This window comes from Narcine bancroftii, chromosome 5 (genome assembly GCF_036971445.1).
Source record: "Narcine bancroftii isolate sNarBan1 chromosome 5, sNarBan1.hap1, whole genome shotgun sequence".
Classification (NCBI taxonomy): domain Eukaryota; kingdom Metazoa; phylum Chordata; class Chondrichthyes; order Torpediniformes; family Narcinidae; genus Narcine; species Narcine bancroftii.
The window spans coordinates 108,574,073-108,600,678 of NC_091473.1; the positions used below are offsets into that span (position 1 = coordinate 108,574,073).

General features: G+C 39.9%; 2 protein-coding genes across 7 annotated transcripts in view; one reads left to right on the forward strand and one right to left on the reverse strand.

Moving 5' to 3' along the window:
- The window catches only part of zyg11 (zyg-11 family member, cell cycle regulator), a 132,844-nt gene that overhangs the window by 105,321 nt on the left and 917 nt on the right, over positions 1–26,606 (forward strand). Inside the window, exons 15-18 of one of the 5 annotated variants that reach the window (XM_069938699.1) lie at positions 3,868–3,920; positions 4,254–4,351; positions 5,110–5,236; positions 23,385–23,461. In XM_069938699.1, coding sequence (XP_069794800.1) covers positions 3,868–3,920; positions 4,254–4,351; positions 5,110–5,236; positions 23,385–23,448 — 342 coding nt within the window. In that variant the 3' untranslated portion in view covers positions 23,449–23,461. Of the gene's footprint in view, positions 1–87; positions 168–3,867; positions 3,921–4,253; positions 4,352–5,109; positions 5,237–5,552; positions 8,959–23,384; positions 23,462–26,606 lie in introns of those variants that run through there. The other 4 variants (XM_069938700.1, XR_011357860.1, XM_069938701.1 and 1 more) reach the window with 4 other exon arrangements.
- The window catches only part of echdc2 (enoyl CoA hydratase domain containing 2), a 34,849-nt gene continuing 19,071 nt past the window's right edge, over positions 10,829–26,606 (reverse strand). For both annotated transcript variants that reach the window (XM_069938703.1, XM_069938704.1), the window contains 5 exons: positions 24,959–25,015; positions 13,881–14,068; positions 13,214–13,264; positions 12,210–12,257; positions 10,829–12,101 (listed from right to left, as the gene is read on the reverse strand). In XM_069938703.1, the coding sequence (XP_069794804.1) occupies positions 12,024–12,101; positions 12,210–12,257; positions 13,214–13,264; positions 13,881–14,068; positions 24,959–25,015 (422 nt within the window). In that variant the 3' untranslated portion in view covers positions 10,829–12,023. The remainder of the gene's footprint in view (positions 12,102–12,209; positions 12,258–13,213; positions 13,265–13,880; positions 14,069–24,958; positions 25,016–26,606) is intronic.

Here is a 26,606-nt window from a genome sequence, read left to right on the forward strand (position 1 = left end):
CTATCTTGACTAAGCTTTTGGTTATATGTTCTGACAAACTCCTTTTTGTCTTTTTTTTTGTAACCTCTCACAAAACACTGGACAAAGACACTGATTGTTGGTGGAGAATATTGCTGTCTGTTTTTGTGCATGATTTTAAACTATGTAACTGAATATTCAGGATAAAGGCAAGTATTTTTAAGTTATGTAAATATTTTGATTTTTAATACTTTTAGATAGTGTATCGTTTCTACCAGTAGATGAGTAGAACAAGGAGACGTAGCCTCAAGATTTAGGATGGAGATAAGGAAGAACTCCTTTACCCAGAGAGTAGTGAATCTGGAATCCAAGGAAGCAGTGGAGGCTGACTAGTTAAAATCTATCAGTGTCATAAATATATTTAATGTTGTAGAGGAATTGAGGGTTGTGGGAAAAGACGGCAGGTTGAACTGAGTCCATAGCCAGATCAGCCATGATCTTGTTGAATGGCAGAGCAGACTTTGATGGGCCTGATGGCCTCCTCTTGCTCCCACTTCATTTTCATTTTCTCTTTCCTTCTAGCTTTTTAACTAAGTGTTCTAATATATCTCTTCACATGATGTGTCCAAAGAATTCGATTGATGCTTTGATTCTTTTAAGTAATATACATTTTGTTTTTGTCTTTGTAAAACTTTTTTGTTTGTTGTCCTGTCTGTATATGATATGCATAGCATTATTCTGAGAAACCACTGCACTGATTTCTTTTCCCCATTCTATTTGTGATGGTCCTTCAGTAGGTCTCTGGTTGAGTTTATTGTTTAGGAGTGTGATGGTGGAGGGTTAGCAACTGTTCCTGAATCTGGTGGTATGGGTCTTTTCTGGCACCTATACCTCTTTCCTGATAGGAGAGAACAGAGCATGTCTAGGGTGATGTAGATCCTTGATGATTGCTGCTGTTTTCCGATGGCAGAATTCCATATGGATTTTTTCTGGTGGAGAGAGTTTTGCCTTTGATGTGCTGGGCTTTGTCCACTACATTTTACAGAGCTTTCTGCTCAGGTGCTGGTGCCCTCATACTAGGCCGTGATGTAGCCGGTCAGCACATTTTCCACTATACATCTGTAGAAGTTTGCCATGTCATACCAAACCTCTGCAAACTCCTGAGGAAGTAGAGGCGCTGACATGCTTTCTTCATTATGACATTCGTGTGTTGGTCTATTGAGGGTGTCTCCCAGGAATTTAAATTTGCTCTCCCTCTCCACCTCTGATCCCCCAACGATTAGTGGATTGTACACCTCTGTGGACTTTAGGAAGTGAAAACTAATCAGGACAACATTCAACGGTTTTAAATCTGTCCTGTGCTGACCCATCACCCCTTTTTGTATAACCCACTGCCATGGTATCATTAGAAAATTTGTAGATGGTAAAATTGCCATACCAAGCCACTCAGTGTGACATCATTTATGTATAAAAAAAAAGTCCTGACAGTGTGAAGAACCTCTCCACTGAGAATCTTCATTTTTCCTTCAAAGCCAATTTAACCACCAAAAACCTGCTCATTAGTGGGAGGACTTCCTTCCTTTTGTACCCAGACTCCTGAAGGCTAATGAAGCCTTATTAGTTGCTTCTTAGAATCAGAATGCTACAGCACAGAAAACAAGCCATTCAGCTCTTCTAGTCTGTGCTAACCATCATTCCGCTATACCATTGATCTGCTCCCATTCCATAACCCTCCAGACTTCTGCCATCCACATATTTATCCAATTTATTCTTAAGATCAAGCCTGCATTCACCACATCAGATGGCAGCTCATTCCACACTCCTACCATTCTGAGTGAAGAACTTTCCCCTTTCAGCTTAAAACTTGTCCTCTTGTATTAATCTCCCGCAATCTAACTGGATCCACTGTTTATACCTCTCATAATCTTGTAATCCTCTATAAAATCTTCACTCCAATGAATAAGGTCCGAACCTGTTTAATCTTTCCCTGTAACTCAACTCCTGAAGACCTGGCAACATCCTAGTAAGTCTTCTCTGCACTCTTTCAGTCTTATTGATATTCTTCCTGTAGCTAGGCGACCAAAACTGCACACAATATTCCATATTTGGCCTCACCAACGTCTTAAAACAACATCCCAATTCCTATACTCATACTTAGGTTTTGGCATCTTGGCCTTTGTAAATCATTTTTTTCAACCTTGCCCACCTGAGACGCCAGCTTCATGGAATTATTTATCTGTATTCCCAGATCTCTTTGCTCCTCCACACTCTTCAGTATCCTACCATTTACTGTGTATGTCCTACCTTGGTTTACCAAAATGCAACACCTCACACTTGTCTGCATTAACCTCCATCTGCTTTTTTTCGGCCTATTTTCTAATTGATCTGGATCCTTCTGCAAGCTTTGAAAATCTTCCTCACTGTCCACAATGCCTCCTATCTTTGTGTCATCATCAACAAACATCAATGGTCCCTGAGGCACACCTCTAGTCACACTCCTCCAGTCTGAGAAGCAATCATCCACTACCACTCTGTTTTCTCCCACATAGCCAATTTCAAATCCAGTTTACAACCTCTTAACTGTCTGAACTAATCTCCCTTGTGGGGCCTTGTCAAAAGCTTTACTAAAGTCCATGTAGACAACATCCACAGCCTTTGCTTTATCTACCTTCTTGCTAACCTCGAAAAACTCTTCAAGATTCGTTAAATATGACCTACCACGCACAAAGCCATGCTGACTGTTCTTAATCAGCCCATGGCTGTCCAAATACCTATATATCCTCTCTCTCTCTCACAACTCCTTTCAATAATTTACCTACTACTGATGTCAGGCTCACCAGCCTATAATTACCTAGTTTATTTTTGGAGCCTTATTTTAAACAACAGAACATGAGCTACCCTCCAATCCTCTGGGACCTCACATGTAGCTAAGGACATTTTGAATGCATTTGCCAGGGCCCTGTAATTTCTGTACTAATCTCCCTGAAGATTAGAGGACATATATTCTTGTATCTGCATGTCAATTTTTTTTTTGTTTTTCAAACTTAGGGACCCAATACAGCTAAACAGTGCTTTAGCAGTAGAATCTCTGTTTTTCCTATTGCAGATATTTTGTATTTTCACAGCTAACTTTTTCATTGGCACCAAAAACTCCAGTTTGCAAACTCTTTTACCACCTTGTCCATCTGAGTTGTCACATTCAGAAAACTGCGCTCTTGTTCTCCCTGGTCTACAACTCTCCAGGGCCATACCATTCACCATGCAAGTCTGACCATGCCAACCCTGTGAGCCATTTATTTATGTTGCAACTTTTTCCATGGTACCATTTTTGAGATCCTTTTACAAAACAATGATTTCTGCCATCTACCATGCTCATGACCCTCAACCATTTATTTCCCTTTGAATAACTGTAAAGTAGTGGTGTCAGTGATTTTTAAAAAAAATCTTTAAATGGATATCTAAATATAACCTTCCCATGGATGTAGGTCATTTGGGCCTAAATGGGTGGCACAGGCTTAGGCTGAAAGGGCCTGTTACTATGCTATATGTCTAAATTAAAATCTACTTAGTTCAGTGCAAAGACATCTGGTGATATGAAATTGCCTGCTAATTCACTTCAATATTGGCACTTTCAAGAAAAGGGTCATTTAGCTTGAATATAGAAATAATTGTTTTTTTTCCTCTATAAGCCTGTTCGTTGGTTAATTTTGTACAAAGACAAACATTTTTGTACAAATTGCTAAAAATTAATCCAAGTTAAATTATTTTTCAATACAGTAAATCCTAACTTTATTTGTTAAATTGATATTTTTGTTCACCTACCATATATAATGTTTTAATACAGATAATTTCTATAGAAAAATATTTGGTTGACTGCCTTTAGATAAATATACATACCTTTCTTTTCAGCATTCAGTTATTTTAAATTGGCCAACACCGGATTGCGAGATGGTAGCTTATAGGTATGTGAAATTTTGATATTTGGTGATTTGCTTTAATCTATTAACATTCTCTCTCCAACTGGCAGGAGTGTTGAGAAGTAGGGGATGGTGGTGGAGTAAGGATAGATCAACACAGGAATTGGTTTATTTATCTCAAATTCTAATACACAAATATGCAAGAGAAACCCAGCAGGTCATGTAGCATTCACATGAAGTAAATATCTTTCTTGTTTAACTCCTTCGTTTCCCATTTCTAACATCTCTTGCTTCAGTGATTTAACAAATTAAAGATAAATTTTGAAAATTCCACTCAATTTTTCCTTTTTTTACTAAAATGGAATATTATTTTCCAAGGTCATTCAGTCCATTTTTTCCATTGTTGGAATGTTCGGATACACCAGGAGTGCAGATTTGGGCTGTCTGGGCAATGCAACATGTCTGCAGCAAAAATGGTAAGTGATAATCAGAAGATAAATGTAGTAATGTTCATTTTTTTTGTGTTGTGCTAGATAAGATTAGTTAAGATGCAATTCCCATTAAAGTTATTAATTATTAAAAGAACAATAGACAAATTTTCTGGTTTCTTGGTTTTGTTTTGAAAGTATTTGATAATATTGACATTGTGATGGATTAACTGGAGTTGTATTTTTAAATAAACTTTTTCTTGTTAAGGTAATGCTACACCCCTTGTGCCATACTTCATAAAAACATGCAAGCTAGGGGTACATTAATTTTTAAATGTAGACTTACAGCACAGTAACAAGCCATTTCAGTCCACACCTCTCAATTAACCTACATTCTGGTACGTTTCAAACAGTGGGAAGAAACCTACACCCCTGGGGAAAACCCACGCAGACACAGGGAAGAACTTACAAACTCATTACAGACAGCACGGGGTTCAAACACTAATCCTGATAGCCAGGGCTGTACTATGCTACTCGTTAACTATTTGTTACATTGCAATTTTCACTATTCACTTGATTAACAAAAGTAATTTTAACTTCAGTTGTTCGAAAAAATGATCAAAGTGGATCTGATCATGAGTTACCTCTGGTGGACTTGCTTAAAATGACCCATTTTTAATTTTATATCACTCAACATTTATTATTGACTTGGCAAGTTTTGCTTTGTGATCTGATGTATTATGGCAGAGACTATTGATGATTAAATTTCAAGAGTGGCTTCCAATACTTTTTTGTCTATTCTACAGCACCTAGGTACTGCAGCATGCTCATTGAAGAAGGTGGGATGCAACAATTATACAACATTAAGAACCATCCACAGATTTCACCAGATGTTTTCAAGATTGTTATTAGCATTATTGAAACTTTAGAGAGGTATATTATGCGCCATTGAAAGGTCTCTTCCGGCCACAAACTAAAGTGTTCTAGAGTGATCAGATTTAATTGTGAGATTGTACAAGTACGTTCAACAAAAACACATTTGGTAACTTCTAAGCTTGTTTTTAAACAAAAATACATTATGGAAAAGAGCAGTCCGGATAGCCAGAAGAAACATGAAACTGATTTATTTCTGTGTATGACTCTAAACAATGCTGTTCCTGAATATTTTTTTAAAAATGTTGCAAAGTTTGTATTTACCACACAAAAGGTTGGGCTTTTAATCCTTTTTGTGTTTGTTCTTTTGCTGCAGCCATCCAAAGTGATAAAATTTCCCTTGCATTTCCTTTACATCAAGGCATCTTTTGGAGTTAATGCTGCATAAGATGATGGTTCTCTTCTCAGCTACATGGAACACTAATCCATACACCGATTTCTGAAAAGTTATTAAATTATGATCTCTTCCCACATATTCCCTGTACCAGAAAAAGTATCTTTTCCTTATTCAAAACCTGTCCAGTACAGATTGAAATGTCATCTCGTAAATCTTTGGCTTTCAGTAGTTGTCTTATTCAATATAATACATTTAAAATATCCTATCCCAAATGTCAGTTATATTTTTCTATGGCTTGAATATAATGGACAAACTAGCACATTAAATTTGTCTATAGTTGAACCAGAATTTAGTGCCATCTCTATTTAAAGCCATTGCTCTTAGTTTTTTGGTTTTCTCTCTACAACTGATCTTGAAGATTTGTCAATTCCTTCACATCTCCTTTCAATTTGTTCTTCAATCCTGGTTTTTCTTAATACACATTATGATTTAATTAAGTTCTTCAATAAAATACAATGATATCCTAATTATAGATTCTTATTCTTTTTTAGAAACAGTCCTCATGTCTGGTACAATTCAGTAAGGCGAGCCAAGTTTTTAAGGTTAGGGTCTTCCTGGAACAAGCTCTAAAGATTTTGATAAAGATCTTTGTTATTTTAAAGAAAATTCTGAAAGCATACGCTTATCCAATTACTACCAACCCCTCAAAAAAGCTTCATCTCACAACAGATAAATATTGCCTAGTTAAGTCCATATATATACTATTTGTTATAATGTTGTGGTGATTTGTGTTCTTGACTTGAAGGAATAGGTGATCAAACTCTAACTGCTTGGCACTCAGTAAGACCTCCAGATTATGTACTTTTCTCCAAGTTTGCAGCTGTTTAATGTTGGATTCTTGCAAAGTATTACATTTGTAGCATTACAGCTTGATTTGGTTTAAATTCCACTCAAACTACTTTGAAATTCCTGCTATTTGCAACTTTTACAGGTGGGATGAAATTTAAGGGACTGACTTGATCAACAGGTTACTTTAACCTTCTAGGAATGAAAATGCTTGCAAATTTGATTGGTCTTCTTCTAATGCTCTTACAATTTGTTCCAAATACAGCCATGCAATTTTTCCAGTAATTCTCAAACTCAATGTTGCAGAAATATTAGAAATCAATGAAAGTTAAACCATGTAAGGGAGTGATGAAAGTACCAAATTATATCAGTAAAATGAACATAGATTCATTTTCAGATGTCCAATGAAAATAATGTGATTGTAATAGTATATGCTGTTGAATATTTCTACAAATTATCTAGATGCAGTTCAAGTTTACCACAGTGGAGCGTTGGTCTGCTTTTTGATGTTGTCTTTGAAAGTGTTTTGTTCATTCTGCAGCAGATTTTATTTAAATGAATTAGCGCAACTCCAGCTGGCAGCGGTAGCAACTTGGGTTCATATCTGGCGCTGTCTGTAAGGAGTTTGTACATTCTCCCCACGTATGTATGGGTTTCCTTTGGAAACTTGCACAGGTTGCAGGTTAATTGAAGTATTTGGGTGGCACGATTTTGAGGGGCGTAATGGACTATTAACGTACTGTAGGATCAGATTTAAAAATTAAATTAGAATGCTTCTGATATAATGTTAACTTAATCTGGATGTCACACAAGTTTATCTTTTATTTAAAAAATGAAAAAGTTTAATCTTGATTTTTGCCCCAAAGCCCTCATGCTCCCTTTTTAAAAACTTTTGTATGACCTGTTACCTCCTGCTTTTGAAACTTTGTATTGGTGTATTTCTTTTCACATTGCTTGCACATATTTAATTTGTTATTGCTTTTAAGATTCTCAGTTCAGACTTTTCCTTTTTTTTTAAAGAGCATTCTATTAAAGATTGAATGCAAGTTTGATGTTTTTAGGGGAACTGGTTTGAACCTTGCATTTTCCTTTTTCATTGGCATCAGTTGTACACACTGAACACCAGAATCTAATTGTTTGCCTGATTCACATTGCGTTTCCTTGTCATATTATAGTCTCTGTAATTACTGCTTTTATTGGAGTTTTTAAGATGTTTAATCCTGGAGCAATGTGCTGCAAGCATTTACCATGGAATCATTACAGAACACAAGGAGGTGATAAAGATTCCATGATAAATGTTAGCCATTTAGGACCTTGTTGGCTCTATACAGACCAATCCAATTAACTTTAATTCCCTGTTGTATCCCTGGAGCACTGATCCAGCACCATGCCTCTACCTCCACGATGCACACTGGAGAAATCACCGGAATGCTTTGTAACAAAGTTTTGTTCAGAAAGTTGTTATACTCAGAACTTTGGTGGGAAGGGGAGGATTTAGTTGACCAATGAAATCTGTTATCCTGGCAGGGGTTTGCAACATACAGCCCGGAGGGCCACATCTGGCCCGGTGTGAGGCTCCAGGCTGTCTCCCACCCTCCTCCCATGGTGACATTATCCCGCTGTCTGTGAGGGCCTTCTCTGTGGTACTCCTTTTTCTGTTTCTGTATGAGACTTTTCCTGTATAGACACCATCTCTCGATGTGGCTTCTCGTCTGTGTTGTACTCCCTCTCTCTCTGTATGACATTTTCCTCCCCCCCCTCCCCACATCTGTTTTGGGGTTAGTTATTTTACTTTCATTGTGACATTTTTTTTAAAAATCGTGCCATTTTAATGACTAACGTGATTCCTGGTGCCTTCCCTGACCTGAAATGCATCATCATATTTATTCCAATTATGGTGGCACCAGTTCACCCATTGTCACACCATCCAGCCCATGCATGGTAAAAGGTTGCCCGCCCCAGCCTACATCTTCCTCAAAACCTGCAGTACTGAAATGGCTTAGCAAGCCAGCTGTCATTACAATTAGGGATTCACACCACCAAAAGTCCATATCACTGCACTCATGAAACAAAGATCTCCACTTTTATTGATCATTTAAGTGTGATCATCTCTGATCCATTCTTGCATTATTACTTTTCCTGAACATTCTACTCCACCCTCCGCTACTTTTAATTAATATGCTGAGTTAATATCTAATAGATCAAGAATGACATCAATATAGCTTGTGTTTATTCAGTCAGAGCATACCTAATTATTTAAGCAGTGAAAAACAATATGGGGCAAGAATTCTCATTACCAGCTTTTTTTGTCCTATCCTCTATCCAACATGTAGAAAAGGAATGGAAGCAAGCTATTTGGTCTGATCTGCCATTGAGTACAAACACAGTTGGTAACCCAATACCATTCATTTTGCTGAATGCTTTTTGTATGCCTTGTCTCCACATACTCTTGATGTGACTTTTTTTACCCTACACTTGAATTCAATCTTGAACTCAAGGAACAATGTGACTGGAAAATTAAAGCAAGTCTCCAGACAAACATTGAGATTGTGAATTACTATAATTGTTAGGTGTTCTGATATATAAAAAGGGAAACTAGTGTGTATGAGGATGTTAATGGGAATAACAAAACAAGTAGAAAACCCAGCACCACGCAAATGTACTGGATTAGAAGACTTACTGTTCATGTCCCTGGGAAATATTTTTCCATCTACTAATTCTCACTTTAGTCTCAGCTACTGCAATAGGTTGTCCTGTTTCATTGATCACTTTCCTGGTTGCAACTAGGAGCTGATTTCAGGATCTTCTTTGCTTTGGCCCCTCTGATACTAACTCCTCATTAGCAATATTACAGCCCCATCTATTGTACCTGTTTCCCCTGTTAACAATATCACATCCTAAATGGAACAAGCAATGACTGCACTATGTGATCTATCCTGTCACCTTTGAAGGAACTGCAATTTCTACCAGAAAAAGGTAATGCAATACAGAAACAAACTTAAATCACTGATACAACTGCCATCTCCTTCCTTCAGTTTTCTGATGCTATACATCAATTGTTACAAGTTTGTCTGTTTTAATAGCTAGATTGCTAATTGCATGTGCAACTTCTGTCATCAGCATTATATTCTCATAATTGCAGGATTTCAGCTTGGATGAGCTCATCCAACCCTCTGCTCGCAATATCGTATTTAAATTGAGCTTGGCTGTGACAACATTTGCAATTTTCCATTATTGGTCTGAAATCATACTGATCCCATTTGTTTTGTTACAAACTAACAACCCTTTCAATTATTTTTGGGACTAAAAGGGACTTTGTTAGCTCAAACACTCATACAGCAATGGAAAATTCACCAGATAATGGTAAATTCAAAATAATTCTTTAAAACCTAATTTAACCCCATTATTCGCAAATATATGTATAATTAAAGTCCCACTCTGAAGTGTCAGTCTTTAAAGGTTCAGTATCATTTTAGTCTTGCTTGAAGGTCTTAAATTCTCAGTTCAAAAATAATTATAAAGTGCTTTTAAATATCATTTTCAGGCCTTTACTCACAATGTGGCTATTTTCTTCCACAATGAATTCATAAAGCCAGACAAGGCTTAAACAAAGTGGCCTTACAAAAATAGACTCAATAGAAATGTCTTTTTCAAAGAGACAGTGAAGTGGTCTTTATTTCAAAAGCCACTGATTCAGTGTTCCCTTTTCCCAAAGTAATACACAACAGCACCAATTCTAGTTACTATGACTCAACCCTGTCTTTCACAAGGTTTCAATCCCTGTATGTCCCCAAACTGAACTCTCTCATTTCGAGAATATATTTCTTGTGTTACTTGGTATGTGTTATAATTTGTCTTTGAAACTCATAAGGCCTTTTGACACGAATGTGCTAAAAGCATTCACATCCACTTAGGTCTCCAAGAAGTCTGCTTTCCTCAGAACTAAAACAGCCGTGCATTTATATAGGTACTTCTGAAATAACACCCATTATTTCCAATATATCAAGAACCACAAATCCTTTTCATCTTCTTGACTAACTTCAAATCAGCATCCATTTTCATCTCAAACTGGCTTGTGTCTTCTATCTCAAAGAACCTCATGTGTTGTTTTAGTGCCCCTGTAACCACCCAAAGTTACTAAGAATACATCTAAGTCATTTGAGAAATATAGTTTAACATTTAAGATTAATATAAATCCATTACAATTTGAAATTCCCTTCGGAAACTTCACATTTTCTAAAATAGGCATGGGTGTCAGGACTAACCAGCAAGACACCAACCTGTCTATTGCAGTAAGGAGGTGAGATTATTGAAAAGAAGTGTTTATGTTGGGTTTAAACTAGCTATCATGCAGGCCAAATGGATGTATGGTTCCTCTACACAAGGTTTTTCAGTATTTGACAATGCCATTTGAATTAAATTAAATTTATTGAAACAAAAGTGCTTTTTTAAAAATATATACAGAAAATCAACCTTGTGATGTGATTGGGGGGGGGGGGGGTTCCTATCAAATTGCTAACATTTATTACTACAGGTTGAAATTCATTAATCTGGTACCCTTGGGACCTGATTGGTGCCAAACCACAGAAAATGCCTCATTAATCCTCTTGCTCGGAGGATAACTTTTTAAAAAATATATATATAAAATATAAACATTAAGAACTGTGTTGCCCAAAAGTTTCCATGACCAAAACACTGCTCAAATCACTGATGTTGAAGATTGCAAATTACACTGATAGGTTAATAAACTACAGATTAGAACGAATTTTGGTTTAAACATCTTGATTATAACACTGAACAACAAAAATTTTGCTTCCAGAACATTTTTGGGGTATTTTATGGATTTTTGGCCTGCTGATCACAAAAAAACCACCTTAATTTTCCTATCACATACTTTTTAAAAAAAAATAAAGATATCACCTATTTTAGTGATTTTCTGTCACATTCAAGTCTACTTCAAATATACAAAACCACAAAGTGCAACATGTCATTGAAAATCTATTTTCCGCATTCACACTTTGACTTCTTCCCTGCTAATGTTGGTGTAGTCAGTGACAAACTCGGCGAAAGGTTTCACCAGGACATGGCAACCATGGAAAAGTTGTACCAGGGCAATTGGAATCCATCAATGCTGGCTGACTATTGTGGGACACTTGACGAGAGGCATCAGATGCTGAGTACAAAAATATCAGCAGCAAAACATTTTTAGGTCAATTTAACAAACTACCAGCATCATTACTTGATTAAACATGTTAAATTCAATAAAAGTTAACATTTCTCCACTACAGCAAATCTTAAATTATCTTTGTGTTCAGCTTATCATAATCCTCAATTTGTTTTCAGGAAGCAAACCTTTTGGAAAAAATGTATTGTCCAGTGTAATTAGTAGATGCAAAACATGCTGGGTGACAGTAGTTGCCAGATCACAGAATGCTTCAATCTGTACCACTGTCCTCACTGATCAATTCCCAGCCAAATGACACTGCACACATTATGTAGAAACAAAGTTTTCACTAACTTGTGAAAGTACACTGTCAAGAAGAATCTTAAAATACTTATCTGTGATTGTAATTAGTTATTTTTAATAGGTCTGAGATATGTATTTCATTCTCCAGTGAAATGTGGTAATCTTTTTTCTATAAATGCTGCCATTCCCTCCAAACGGTCTTTTGTAGGTATGACCTGTTGGCAAAAGATACAAATATCAAAAAATGTTTAAATACGTTTTCCAAAGCCAACCTTACCTGAAATACCATTAGACTTCAAAAATAAAATGAAGGCATGTCGTACCTGAGCATAACACATTTCCTCAATTGCCATTCCAGATGCAATTTCTACCTACAGAGAAATGAATACAAATTTAGGATAAGAAAAATATGTTAATAATAAAATTTTCCTATTCAGTACTTTTAGCACATTTAGTAGGAATACATTCTTCTCTGAAGTAGTACTGTTGGTAAATTAATCCAACATCAGTGTTTTCAATCACTGATTCACGTGGGATTTAACAAGTCATGCCAATATTTAATCATCTAATGATAGAAAGTCTTCTTTGGTCCTGTCAAAACAAACTGAGGTGATTGGATACAATTGTTGAGATTGAAAACAAGACATTGAACCCCTCATCACCTACATATATTAATAAAATATAGAATTTATCCTACACAGCAAGACCAGAAAGTCTGAAATAGATAGAATGCAGATGGCAACATTGTTTACAAGTGAGAATCATTTGATTAATAATGCTTTATCATGAAAACTATCATCTATGGGGGGGTGGAATGCAAACTTTTTTTTCCCCCCACTATTTCAGTGACTGGCTCAAAGTATAGAAGGTTATGTCATGTCAGCAGGCCACCAGGATCTCAGAAAATCATTTAACAGTGTACACAGGGTCAGAACATTTTCAATAACTAAAAGTAATCTTGATCTTGTCCAAACCCTGATTCCTGGAGTCATAGCAAAGTGCCAACTTCATTTTAAAGAAAATCTGATATCTTAACCAGGGCACAAAGAAATTAGTTTTAAAATCCTCATTAATCCAAACAAGATTGTGTTGATGCCATATGTGAGCTACATCCGGCCTGCTTTAGACATTGTAAAACTCTCAACAGCGACCAGATGTTGGTAAAATTATATTAGTGTCTGCTAGATTTCTAGTGTCCAGGTGCTGCTGATGGTTATTTACCTAGTTTCAAATAGAACTGGGGGTGTTGCAAGGATTTTGACAATGGTAAAGAATAAGGTAGTGTGAATTTGTTCTTAATTGATCTGGTATGTAGCCAAAGCATTACCTCGATGCCTCTGTTCATTGCTTGCTTTGCCATCTTCAGAGCCACTGGACCCTTTAAATAAGATTACACAAAATGTTAATTTTATAAGTTAAATAAATAGAGGTACAAGGACTGCTTAAAGAAATCTCTTGGTGCCTGCCACATTGACCACCGCCAGTGGGCTGATCTCGCCTCCAACCGTGCATCTTGGCGCCTCACAGTTCGGCGGGAGCAACCTCCTTTGAAGAAGACCGCAGAGCCCACCTCACTGACAAAAGACAAAGGAGGAAACACCCAACCCCAACCAACCAATTTTCCCTTGCAAGCACTGCAACTGTGCCTCCCTGTCCCACATCAGACTTGTCAGTCACCAACGAGCCTGTAGCAGACGTGGACATACCCCTCCATGAATCTTCATCCGCGAAGCCAAGCCAAAGAAGAAAGAAATGTTCAGATATTTATTGATAGAAATACAACTTTCTTAATGATTTATTACCAACACCTACAGCCACATTAATATAATTCTACATTATTGTGGCTAATACATACGTGAACTCTCACCTTAAGCTAAGCACCTGTAAATTGCTCCAAACTTTTGGTTTGTGGATGCACAGTCTTTAGTCTAATCACATTATTTTAAAAAAACATAGCTATCGCTATGATTTAATGCAATTAGTTTATTACAAACCTGTGGAAGTATCTCTTTAGCCAGATCAAGTGCCTTTTGATAAGCTGCATCTCCCAAATCATTTTGAGTCACAGCATCATTCACGAGACCTATGGACGCTGCCTGCTTGCCATCTACCTGTCGACCTGTGAAAATAAGTTCTTTGGCTTTGCTGATTCCCACAGCACGAGGCAGCCGCTGGCTCCCACCTGTGGGGAGGGGGAGGTGGCAGGGAGGGCAGAGGAGAAAAACTGGTAATTACAATAACAAATGTGTATGTTAAGATTTACAATTATTCCCCATTATATAATTCATCTAAATACAGAATTTCATAACCCATATTTTGTGTATACTTCTTGAATGTCATTTTGTTTTTAATTCACTGTATAATGTTCTAATCATCCAACTTGATGTTTATCCTCTGTGATGTTTTATCCCTTTGCTTAAAATAATCTAGTTAACTCTGCTTTAAAAATATTCAAAGACTGCCCTCACTGGGAAGAACCCAGAGAGAAAAGAATTTTGTCTCATCCCAATCTTAAATTGGCAGCCTTTTATTTTTAAACAATGACCCCTTAGTTATGGATTCTCCCACAAGGAAGAAAAACCTTTCCATATCCCGTGCTGTCAAAACTCTGTCATAGAGAAAGTGGGGACCACAAAGTTCCTTGGCATCCATTTAAAGGATGACTTATCAGGAAGACACAGGAGCACCTACACTTACTAAGGAGGTTGAGGCGGGCAAGGCTACCGGCCACCATCCTAACAACATTGTACAGGAGCACAATAGAGGATATCTTGATAAGCTGTATCATAGTGCAAAGAATTAGCAGGCAGAACAAAGGGTGATTAAAAATGCTGAGATTACTGGGGTCTCCCTTCCCTCTATCGACAATATCTGTAGGTAGCGATACTTAGAGGGCTCAGAGAATCATTGAGGACTCTTAGCATCTAGCCCACAGTATCTTTGAGATACTGCCTTCATGGAAAAGGTGCAGAATCAAAAACTAGGACTGCCATCTTCCCCCCCCCACAGGCAGTGAACAATCCTAGAAATCCATAATTTTTCTTTGTGTACATTTATTTTGGATTGCTATGTATACATGTTTCTGTATAGGGTGTACTGTGTATACTAAGGTTTTAGCTGCTTTATTGGGTTGAATAGTTACATACACAACAGCAGCGATAAAGATTAGCCCAGACAGTTTTAATATTTTTACTAAACAATTATGTAACAACCAATCTAATTTAACTAACTTATCAAAACTTAACTAAATTTATATATAATTATCAAATACAATTACCTAACTTAAACTTCGACTATGCGCATAAATATTGGCATATGGAATACCTCAAGCCTTAAGGCTCAATTCTTGAAAGACAGTTCCAAGTTTAAAGTTCGGAAACTCAATGATACGTGGGCATGAAATTAAAGTGAAATGCAGGCCTTAAGATGAAGTTAGCAGTTCCTTAAGTGGGTGAAAGAGACTGTTATATACTGAGGAAACCTGGGACTATTTTATGCCAGAGCATAAACACTAACAATATGAGCCACATCACACATGAGTGGTGCGTGCGCGATGAGACGTCGTAGCAATACACAACCCAGTAGCTGAACGTGAGTAAAGAAATGTGCTGTTAAACTTGCAAGCCTTTCTAGTGCTTATTAAGACCTCCAATGGTACAACCCAGACACAACATGGTGGCAGCGGTGGGATAAATCGAAACTCACACCATATAGAAAAAAATTTGAATAAACACGGAGAAGGAAACAAAGTAAAAGCACCATTATCTGATTACCAGCGCTGGAGAAGAAAATGGCCGCAGCAGCAGCATTGCACCCAGTCATGGACTGGGAAGCTGATGACATCATCGCGGCTGTCAAAAAGTTCAAGCAGAAGTGCAACCTGGCATTCAAAAGTTTCATCAAGGGAGCTACACCAGAGGAAAAGGTTTGTAACATCCTTCTTTGGATAGGGGAGCGTGGACTAGACCTGTTTAACAGCTGTGAGCTGGCTGAAGAAAATAACCAGAAATTTTATTTGAAAATTTTTCATCTGGAACTGCGATCCAACCATAGAATAAAGTGATATGAGTTCCAGGGATTAAAACGAGCCTGACGAGTCGGTAGATAATTTCCTCACAAGGCTAAAAAACATTGCTGCGAAATGCAAGTTCAAAAAAATAGAGGAGAGAATAGTCGACCAACTAATGTGGGGAAGCGTTCATCCTGAAGTGCAGAAAGCTCTCAAAGGAAAAGACAGCTTGAAACTAGCAGATGCCGTAGACACAGTTAGGGCCTTCAAGGCCACTAAGAGGCAAATGCAATCCCTCTCCATGCAGGCCAACATCCAGCACAGTAATAGAAAGGTCGATGCCATAAAGTGCACACAAAGTCGCAGACATTCGAGAACTGCAGGAGGTGCGGCAGAATACACCCCTTTGAGGACCGCAAGAAATGCCCTGCATGTGGGAAGGTCAATCACTGAGAAAAAATGTGTAGGTCTGGCAGGAAAAGAGAGAAAACAAGAATACAGAAGGAAAGTCCACCATGTTGAGGGAAGCAACAGCAGTGACTGACACACTGACGCTCTATCAAGACAATGGAAGCCATAAATGTCATGCTCACAGCCTATGGTGGCCCTGTGATTAAAAAAACTAGGAAAAGTCCAAATAAAAGGCAGACAAAGGAAAGAGCATCATGGTTCACGCCAATGGAGCAGCATTCCTAGGCCTGAATAGTTGACAGGAATTACAGTTAATCTTGAAACAATGAGATCAGGGAGAAGAAAATGTCCAAGAGGATCAATAACATCCCGTTTGAGCCATGCCCTCCGATGACAAACAAGGCCGGGCTCATGGACATGTACCCTGAATGCTTTGATGACAGTCAGGTGCTTTGGAAATATCAAATACCACATAACCATAGACCCAGAATGCAAACCAATAATCCATGCACCACAGAAGGTGCCATTAGAGCTGAAACAAAGGCAGAATATCACTACATCATCATATTACCCCAAGGTCCATGGATTCATTGAGAGGCATATACAGACAATTAAACACACTCTCATTAAGTGTCGAGAGACAAAATAAGACCCTTACCTTACTCTTCTGTCACTGTGAGCAACACCTTTGAGGGCTGACATGAAGCCCCCGGCAGAGCTTCTTAATGGCAGAACGTACAAGACAACCCTGCCAAGCAAAATCTGTGCACCAGACAACCAAGTGGAAATGAGAGAAACTTGACTAATAGACAAGAGGGAAGTCGTCAACATTATAACAAACATGCACAAACATTACTAGAATTCTTCACAGGACAGCATGTGCATGTTCAAAAGCCAGTGATTAAAAACCTGGAGCCCAGCAAAGATTGTTAGAAAAGCTGAGACGCCAAGGTCATACATCATTGAGACAGAATCTGGCAGGCAGCAGAGACAAAACAGGACCCACATTCACCCAACACCAGGTCTGACACAAAAGGCACCAGAAGCGTCAGCAACTTCTGTAAATCCAACAACTTGAGGCAAAACCCCAACCAACAACTCCACAACAACTGCACAGCAAGCAGCAGGAGAACCACAGGACCAGACAGATGCAACAAGGTCTACAAGGTGGAGAAGCCACATCCTACCACCAGTGTGATTCTTCTGAAAATATAGAACTGCAAATGTGCAAAAAGTTCATTCTCAATTGCAGATAAAGAAGGAGTAATGATTTATTTTTTTTTAAGGAGGGATGTTATATACTGAGGAAACCTGGGACTATTTTATGCTAGAGCATGAACACTAACACTAAGAGCCACAATAAATGAGAGTGGTGCATGCGCAGTGAGACACATTGTATCAGTACATAGCTGAATGTGAGTAAAGAAATGTGCTGTAATTTGGACATACAGCCTTTCTAGTGCTTATTAAGACCTCCGATGGTACAACCCAGACACAACAGAGACTGGCGTGGGGAGGGGTGGCGGGTGACAGACTGTTGATTACTCATGACGCCCTGGTTGATGTGCCTCAGGGAAATGTCCTTTTTAAACAAGTGTCTTCTTCAGCAATTACTACCTTTTTTGTGGGCCAGTAGAGTGACTTGTCAGCCACCAACGAGCCTGCAGCTGACGTGGACATTACCCCTCCATAAATCTTTGTCCACGAAGCCAAGCCAAAGAAGAAAGAGACTGCAGTATTTGTTCTGCATCTTTAAAACCCCTTTGAGGGTCAAAGTGGTTTCTCGTCCCTCGGTAAGCAAAAGGAGGAAATTGACAATTCTGTCTATAACTACACAATGAGGCCGTGGGTTTCTCAATCCTACAAAGGAGGTTGAAGAGCTGTTGACTTGACTTGACATATTAGTCATGTTCAGTACTTTGTGGCATATACTCTGCGTGCAATGACTGCTGAAGTCTGTGATTCATAGGTATCACCAGATGCTGAATGCGGTGATCGAAGTGCCAGTTGATGAAGTAGACAAAGACGATGTGGTCAAACAATAATCATGGCTTTTATTAGCAGAAACTCACTGTACAATAATGAAAGACAATAGGTGCATATACAGTTATACCCAAGGAGTGTGTCCCTAACAGTAGAGATAATGCACAGCCAATGTTAGTACAGCAAGGTTCACCAGAGGGGAGACAGGCAGCTTGGCAGACATTCACCACCGTCTCCTCCTGGCAGAAGAAGGGTTAAAATCAAAAGGACAGCTGCTAGGAAAGACTGAAACAAGCGATACATGGATACCATGTTTGGCATTGAGAAACAGCCAAAATACGCCAGTATCTAGCAAGCGATCGAAATATAATGAGATGTTTTATGAATATGTCAGCCTATCAGGTTGTTTACTAATTCTGGTGCTTCTTCTCAAAACAGGTGGCTCCTTTGCAACCTTGGGAACTGGTACAGGTCCTGGGTCTGTAGTGTGGGAAGGACCGACTTCTGGACTCGCTCCAGAATCGCCAGCATGAGGCAGTGGAGCCTCAGCATGGCCATCTGAAAGCTTTCTAGGGGTCACAGGCTGGGGGGGTGAGCCCAATCTCTCAGGCTCACTCTGAGTAGGGGTGTGAGGAAGGGGCGAACTTGGCGAGGCCAGATCTCTTAGGGGTACAGTGTCAGAACTGCCATCTGGGAATTTAACATGAGTGTAGTTGGGGTTGGTATACAGTAGCTGAACTGGTTGGACTAGGGGATCTGTTTTATCCACCTGAGCATGGCTCTTCAGCAGCACGGTTCCAGGCTCAGATAAACAGGCTGGCCAGTCTAACCCAGTTTCTGATTTCCTAGGAAAGGCAAATATACGTTCATGAGGTGTTTGATTTGTTGCAGTACACAATAATGACCGAATAGAATGTAGCGCCTCAGGCAGCACCTCCTGCCACCAGGTAACAGAGTAACCATGTGTTTTTAAAGCAAGATTAACAAGTCTTCCAGACTGTAGCAATAGCCCTTTCGACCTGCCCATTGCCCTGTGGTTGTAGCTCGTGGTACGGCTGGTGGCAATCCCCTTCCGTAGCAGGGCTCGCCGCAGTTCAGCGCTCATGAATGCTGACCCCCTATCGGTATGAATGTAATTGGGAAAACCAAAAATGCTGAAAATTCTGTTAAGTGACTTAATGACAGTCGCTGACGAGGGAAACCTGGAATATTCGTCAATTACAGTAAGGAAATATACATTTTTGTTGTTGGAAGGTAACTGTCCTTTAAAATCTAAGCTAATCCTCTCAAAAGGTCAGGTTGCCTTGATGAGAGTGGCCTCTGGAGCTTTGAAGTATTGCAGTTTGCATTCTGCGCAAACAGGACAGCTTTTAGTCAGTTTCCTGACTTCTTCCAGAGAGTAAGGAAGGTTGTTAGCCCTTATGTAGTGGAAGAACCTCATGACTCCTGGGTGGCACAGTCTGCTATGGATCTCTTTTAGCCCCTCCAGCTGAGCACCAGCAGCAGATTGTGACAATGCGTCAGGAGGGATCATTTAATCTACCCGTCTGTACTGGATCCCAGAATTATAAGTTGAGAGTTCTATTTGCCAGCGTGCCATCTTATCATTCTTGATTTTACTTTTGTGTTTAATACTGAACATGTAGGCTACAGATTTCTGATCAGTGACAAGAGTATATTTTCTGCCGACTAGAAAGTGTCTCCAGTAGACAACAGCTTCAATAATAGCCTGGGCTTCTTTTTCAATGGCAGGATGTTTAAGTTCAGGTCCGTATAACATGCAGCAGAAGAATGCCACAGGTCTGCCCTTTTGATTAAGGGTTCCTGGCAAGGCACAATCTGAGGCATCAGTTTCCTCGTCAATGGATGAGAATGCAGCTTTGGCAATATCAGCTTTAATTCTCTTGAAAGCCTTCAAGGCCATTGGAGAGAGAGGAAAAGATTTAGTGTCAAACAGAGGGCATGCCTTCATGGTGTGGTCCCGAATCCTTTTGCAGTAGTAGGAAAAAAATCCCATACAACCCTTTAAGGGCTTTTGCTGTCTGGGGGTGGTAACTTCTTAAGGGGGGGCCATTCTTTCCGGGTCGGGGGGGATTTCACCCTTGCGGACAATGTAGCCCAGAATGGGTAGCTCTGTCACATTGAACACACATTTGCCCTTATTAAGTGTAAGGTTGAGTTCTTTAGCTGTTGCTAAAAATTTCTTTTAAGTTGTTGTCGTGCTCAGTCTGAATTTTCCCACAGATAGTGGCATTATCCAGATAGGGATATGTACCCTGTAACTCATACGTCCTAACAATCTTATCCATTTCCCTCTGAAACACGGACACACCATTAGTGACACCAAAAGGTACCCTTTAAAACTGGTATAATTCCCCCCCCACCCCCCCCCCCCCCCATCAGCCTCAAAAGCCGTATAGGGCCGTTCCCTTTTCTTAATGGGGATTTGGTGATAAGCTGCTTTGAGGTCACTAGTGGAGTACACTTTGTATTGTGCTATCTGATTAATCATTGATGCGTGGCAGGGGGTGGTCATCCAGGTTCGTGTAACAGTTGATTGGCTGTAGTCAATAGCCAGTCGTCTCTCAGAGTGATTTTTCACAAATACTTGGGCCCGCCACGGACTCTTACTAGGTTCAATTACTCCCTCTTTAAGCAGTCTCTGGGTCTCCACTTTGATAAACTCACGATCATCTTTGCAGTAAGAATGGCTCTTAGTGGCAAATCGGCTGACACTCAAGGGATAAATCACTGAAAAGGGAAGGAGCTTTGATCTTTAAAGTGGACAGACAGCAGTAACTAGTGCGGGGAATGGTAAGTGTGGATAGTGGCCCACAGGGAACTCTACACTCTTCATATGAGATTGAATATCCAATCCCAGTAACACAGGGGCGCAGAGCTCCGGCATAATAAAGAGACACACATCAGCAAGGCAATGTCCCTGAAAATTTAAACCAACTTTACACTTGTCCTGTACAGTTTTTGTAAGTTCACTATAAGCCATCGATATCTTTCGGTTCGCTGGATATCTCCACAAATTTAAGGCTCTGGCAACTTTCTCGTGGATGTTGCTGTTAGTCCTCCCAGAGTCTTATTAGACAATCAAGAGTCTCACCACTCACCTACCCCTTCATAGTCGACCGTTCCAGTCCGTAACATCCCCCAAGCTTTACAGTCAATCGAGCTATCACAGGGGATCTCACCTCACAGTCACTTGAAGTCGATTCAGCCTGCTCGTCTGAAGATCCCCTTTTCACAGTTGTCTTCCATTTCTGCAGTTCCAGGATGCATTTTCTTGGTGCTTCTCTTATTATTATCAGTGGGAGTACTTTACGCCTTACACGCTTCAGCAAAGTGGCAGAGTTTCCCACAATAGCTGCAGGTAGCAAATTGAGCCGGGCACTTCTGTCTGGGGTGCCAGCTCTTATCACAGAAGTAACATTTTTCAGCAGTTTGCCCTTTTCTTTCCTTCGGGTTTCCAGCACTCCTGGATGTTTCCTTTTCAGTTTCTAGCATTTCACTGGACTGCGTGGCACTTCAGTGTTTTGGCTAGAGTGATTGCCTGGTCGTAGGTTAAGGGCTCCGTCTCCAGCAGCCTCTGTCGGATGTAACTGGAGTCAATCCCATTGACAAAAGCATCCAGCTTCAAGGTATTGCGGTGTTGTTGCACATTGCACCCTGACATCACATTCATTTGCCAGCGAGTCGAGGGCCAGTGCATAGGCAGCATCACTTTCCCCGGGTTTCTGGCGTCTCGTCAGCAACTGGTGTCGAGCAAGCACCACATTCTGTGGTGCCGCATAGTAAGCAGTCAGACATTCCCAGGCTATAGTCAGAGTGGTATATGGCAAAAGGGACCTCACCCAGCAGAGAGTTCAGGTGGCCCCACTGTATTGCCTCATCAACCACATTGATTCAAAACAAGCAATCCAGTGGTTGAAAATTTCTCTGGCCCTTGGGGCAGACTGGTCGATTATCAGCCGCTCTGGCTTGAGCACTGCATCCATTTCTGCTAATAAAATTGAAGTGCCAGTTGATTAAGTAGACAAAGACGATGGGTCAAACAATAATCATGGCTTTTATTAGCAGAAACTCATGGTAAAATAATGAACGACAATAGATGCATACACAGTTATACCCAAGGGGAGTGTCCTAACAGTAGAGATAATGCACAGCCAATGTGGCAGACAGGCACCACAGTGATACTCTGCCAGGCTCCACTGCAGCCATCTTCAGCTCTTACTTGTTTCATAGTCTTTCCCCCCCCCAAGTTTTCTCTTCAGCATATGGATGTCATGCTCAATTGGATTTAGATCGGGTGCCTGACTTGACCATTCAAGAATTTTCCACTTTTTAGCTTTGAAAAGGTCCTTTGTTGCTTTGGCAGTATGTTCAGGATCATTGTCTTGCTGTGGGATGAAGCACTCTGCAATGAGTTTGAAGGCATTTCCTTGAACTTGAGCAGATAAGATGTTCCTATCCACCTCAGAATTCATTTTGGTACTGCCATCAGTAGTTGCATCAATGAAAATAAGTGCACCAGTACCTGTGGCAGCCAAACATGCCCAGGACACCACATCCCCACCACCATGTTTCATAGATGAAGTGGTATGTTTTGGATGTTGGGCAGTTCCTTTACACCTTCACACTTTGCTTTTGCCATCTCTGATACAGGTTAATCTTGGTCTCATCTATCCACAACACCTTTTTCCAGAAATCCGCAGGCTCTTTTAAACACTTCTTGGCACACTGTAATCTGGTCATCTCATTTCTGTGGCTAACTAGTAGTTTGCATCTTGCAGCATTGCCTCTATTTCTATTCATGGTCTTCTGTTATCAGTAGTCACTGACACATCCTCACCTGCCTCCTGAAGAGTGTTTCTGATCTGTCGGACAGGCGTTTGGGGATTTTTCTTCATTATGATGAGAATTCTTCGGTCATCAGCAGTGGAGATCTTCCTTGGAATACCAGTCCATTTGCAATTACTGAGCTCCCCAGAATGCTTTTGTCTTTCTTATTGACATTCCAAAATGTTGATTTTGGTAATCCCAAGGTTTGGACGATTCCTTTTACTGTTTTATTCTTGTTTTTCAGCCTCATAATGACTTTCATTGGCACAACTCTGAAGACAAATGTCCCAACCATTATGGTGCCCTGAAATGGGAGACTAGGTACAAACAGTGCAGTAATTTCTACATGGTCAAACCAAAATGACACAAATAACCTTTAATCAAATATAAAATGTGCATTTTAATTGTGAATTGTTAATTAAAAATTTAAAACTGTGGCGCACGAGGACAAAAAGGAAAAAGTAGTGTCTTCATCCCAAACATTATTGAAGGCACTGTAGATGAGTGGTAGAATCTGGGGAGAGCTGGAGAATAAAATGGGATTAATGTAAACAGGTGTTTGATAGACATGCTTCTCTGCCATTTACCTCATGGTTTTGGACCTTCACAAATGTGTTGAGTTATTTCAAAAAAAGCGGTGATGTAAATGATTGATAAGGCAGGCTGGTGGATGTGGTACTCCTGGATGTTAGCAAGGATTTTGATAAGGTCCTGCATGGTAGGCTAGTTTACAAGGTTCTATCACATGGATCCAGGATCAAATAGCTAATTGGATTTAATATTGGCGAGTTTGATGCAATCAGAGGGTGAGAATGCAGTTTTTTTTTAAATTGGAGGCTTGTGAACAGTAGTGTGTTGCATAGATCTGTGAAGAGTCTACTGTTGGTTGTTGTCCATATTAATGGTTTGGACAACAATGCAGTTATCATGGTTACTAAGTTTGCATATGACAAATTTGGCAGACTAGTGGACGATGAGGAAGGCTGTCTGGGATTACAACAGAATGTGGATCAGTTGGGGAAGTGGGGCAAGGAATGGCAGATGGAATTTAATTGGAATGAGTGTGCGGTGTTTCATTTTGGTAAGTCAAACCAGGGCAGGTCTTGTACATTCATGGTACGGCCCTGGATAATGTTGTAGAACAGAGACTCAGGTACAGAGGTACACAATGGTAATAGAGTTAAACAGGGTATGAAGAAGGCGATTGGCAACTTGCCTTCATCAGTCAGATCAGTGAGCACAAGGGGTTGAAACATACAAGATGCTGGTTACATTTGGAGTATTGGGTGCAGATCTGGTTGGCCAGCTACTGGAATGATCGCAGTTAGCTGGAAAGGGTGAAGAAAAAAAAAATCACAAGGATGTTACCAGGAGTAAGGGGCTTGAGTTAAATGAAGAGGGTTGATAGGCTGGCATTTGTCTGCCTGGAGCATGGAGAGGCTGAAATCATGACCTTATAGAAGTACATAAAATCACGAGTGGTAAAGATAAAGTGAATGGTCAGTCTTTTTCCCAATTTAGGGATATCTACAACTAAAGAGCATAGATTTGAAGTGAGAGGGGAAAAATTGAGAAGGGATCTGAGGAGCAACATATCTGTCACAAAAGATTGGTGGGCGTACAATTCTGACATTTAAAGGACATTAGAACTTGAATAAGAAAGGTAGAGGGATCCATGCCAAATTCAGGCAAATGGGGCTAGCTGATGGACATACTAGTCAGCATGGACGAATGGGCAGAAAGGCCTGGATTCATACTGCAGAACTTTATGACTCGATTTCTAAATACAATCAATTTCAAGTAATGGATAAAACTTACCAGCACCAGGGAGGAGGCCTCTGGTAACTTCAATCAGACCCATTTTGGCAGAAGAGGCTAAAGTGAAGAAAACAGAAGACAGGTCAGCTAAATATTAAAGGACCTCAGCTGTTTAACCCAACATATTTGTAGAAAAGGACGTACAAGTTTATATCTGGAATAAAGGAGCATGACATCAGAATCAGAACCTGGGTTTGTATGAAATGGCACTGAGAACGAGAGGTAATAGGTACAACGTGCAAGAGGTGGGTGCAATAGAATCAGCAAATAAAAGCAAAACCAGTGAAGGTGAAAACCAGTGATTAGAAGTCAGCAAAACTTGAAGTTTTGTGAGAAATATACAGTGAGAACACAAAGAGAAGGAACTAGTGAATGTGAAACAAGCAGACAAACATTAATCAGAAACCACACTGTCACCAAAGGTAAAACTGTAAGGTAAAACATCATGAGATGGGAATGTGTAGGGAGTTACCCTGTACAGGGCAGTAACAAGAAGGGGAGGTGTCCTTGTACTCCTGTTAGGTAAAACATCATGAGATGGGAATGTACAGGGCTGTAACAAGATGTGAATGCATCCTTGTACTTACAAGATAAGAGAGACATTGATGGATTGAGAGGCAGGAAGCTAGCAGGGAAAGGATAGCAACAGTTTTAGTCATTGGACAAGTAATGATATGATGATGTTCTAAGCACATATCCAAGGGTATAAAAAATCACCATTTTGCTGATAACGGCAGAATGCATTCTCCGACTAACATGGTTAGTCGCAAGTGTTACAATCCGGTAATAAAGAACAAAGAACCCTGATTTCGACTCAGCCTGGTGTTTGTCTCACTCATTCATGAACAAAGCAGACCTAACAAAACACAAAAATCTGTAGACACAGTGATGGAAGTAAACACACAATGCTGGAGAAACTCAGCTGGTCAAACATTGTCCTTTATGTAGCAAAGGTAAAAATACATACCCGATGTTTCAGGCTTGACCCCTTCAAGATATGGAAAAATATTGGCAGCCATCTGAACAAAAGAGTTGGGGGGAAGGTGTGGTCACAAAGGCAGGAGGTAGATAGGTGGAGAAGGGTAAGAGGGAACAGCAGTGATCAAGGGGAGAAGGGATGGCTAGGTGAAGGGAGGGAGTACTAGAAATGGGAAGAGAAGGGGAAGAGGAGAGCAAAAGAGGTCACCAAAGCCTCAGTAGATCAGCACCTCCTCTCCGTCTGCAACAATAATCTCCCAGCAGCCAACCATTTTAATTCTGAGTCACAATCTCAAGCTCCACCTTACCCATCCCTCCTCCCCTGCTGTCCCCTCCCTTCCCTCTCCACCTTTCATCTCCTTTTTTTGCCATGCCTCTCCCACCTTTTTGTTCAGACGCCTGCCGGCATTCTCTCATATCTTGCTGAAGGGCTTCTATGTATTTTTACCTTTGCTGCGTAAAGGACATTGTTTGACATGCTGAGTTTCTCCAGCGTTTTGCTGGTAGTTTTCACTGGTTTTAAATTTAAATTAATTTATACATATAGGACTGTAACAAGCCAATTCGTCCCTACGAGTCCATGCCACCCAAATCACATCCCATTGACCTACACACTGGTACATTTTGAAGGGTGGGAGGAAACTGGAGTTGCCGGAGAAAACCTAAGCAG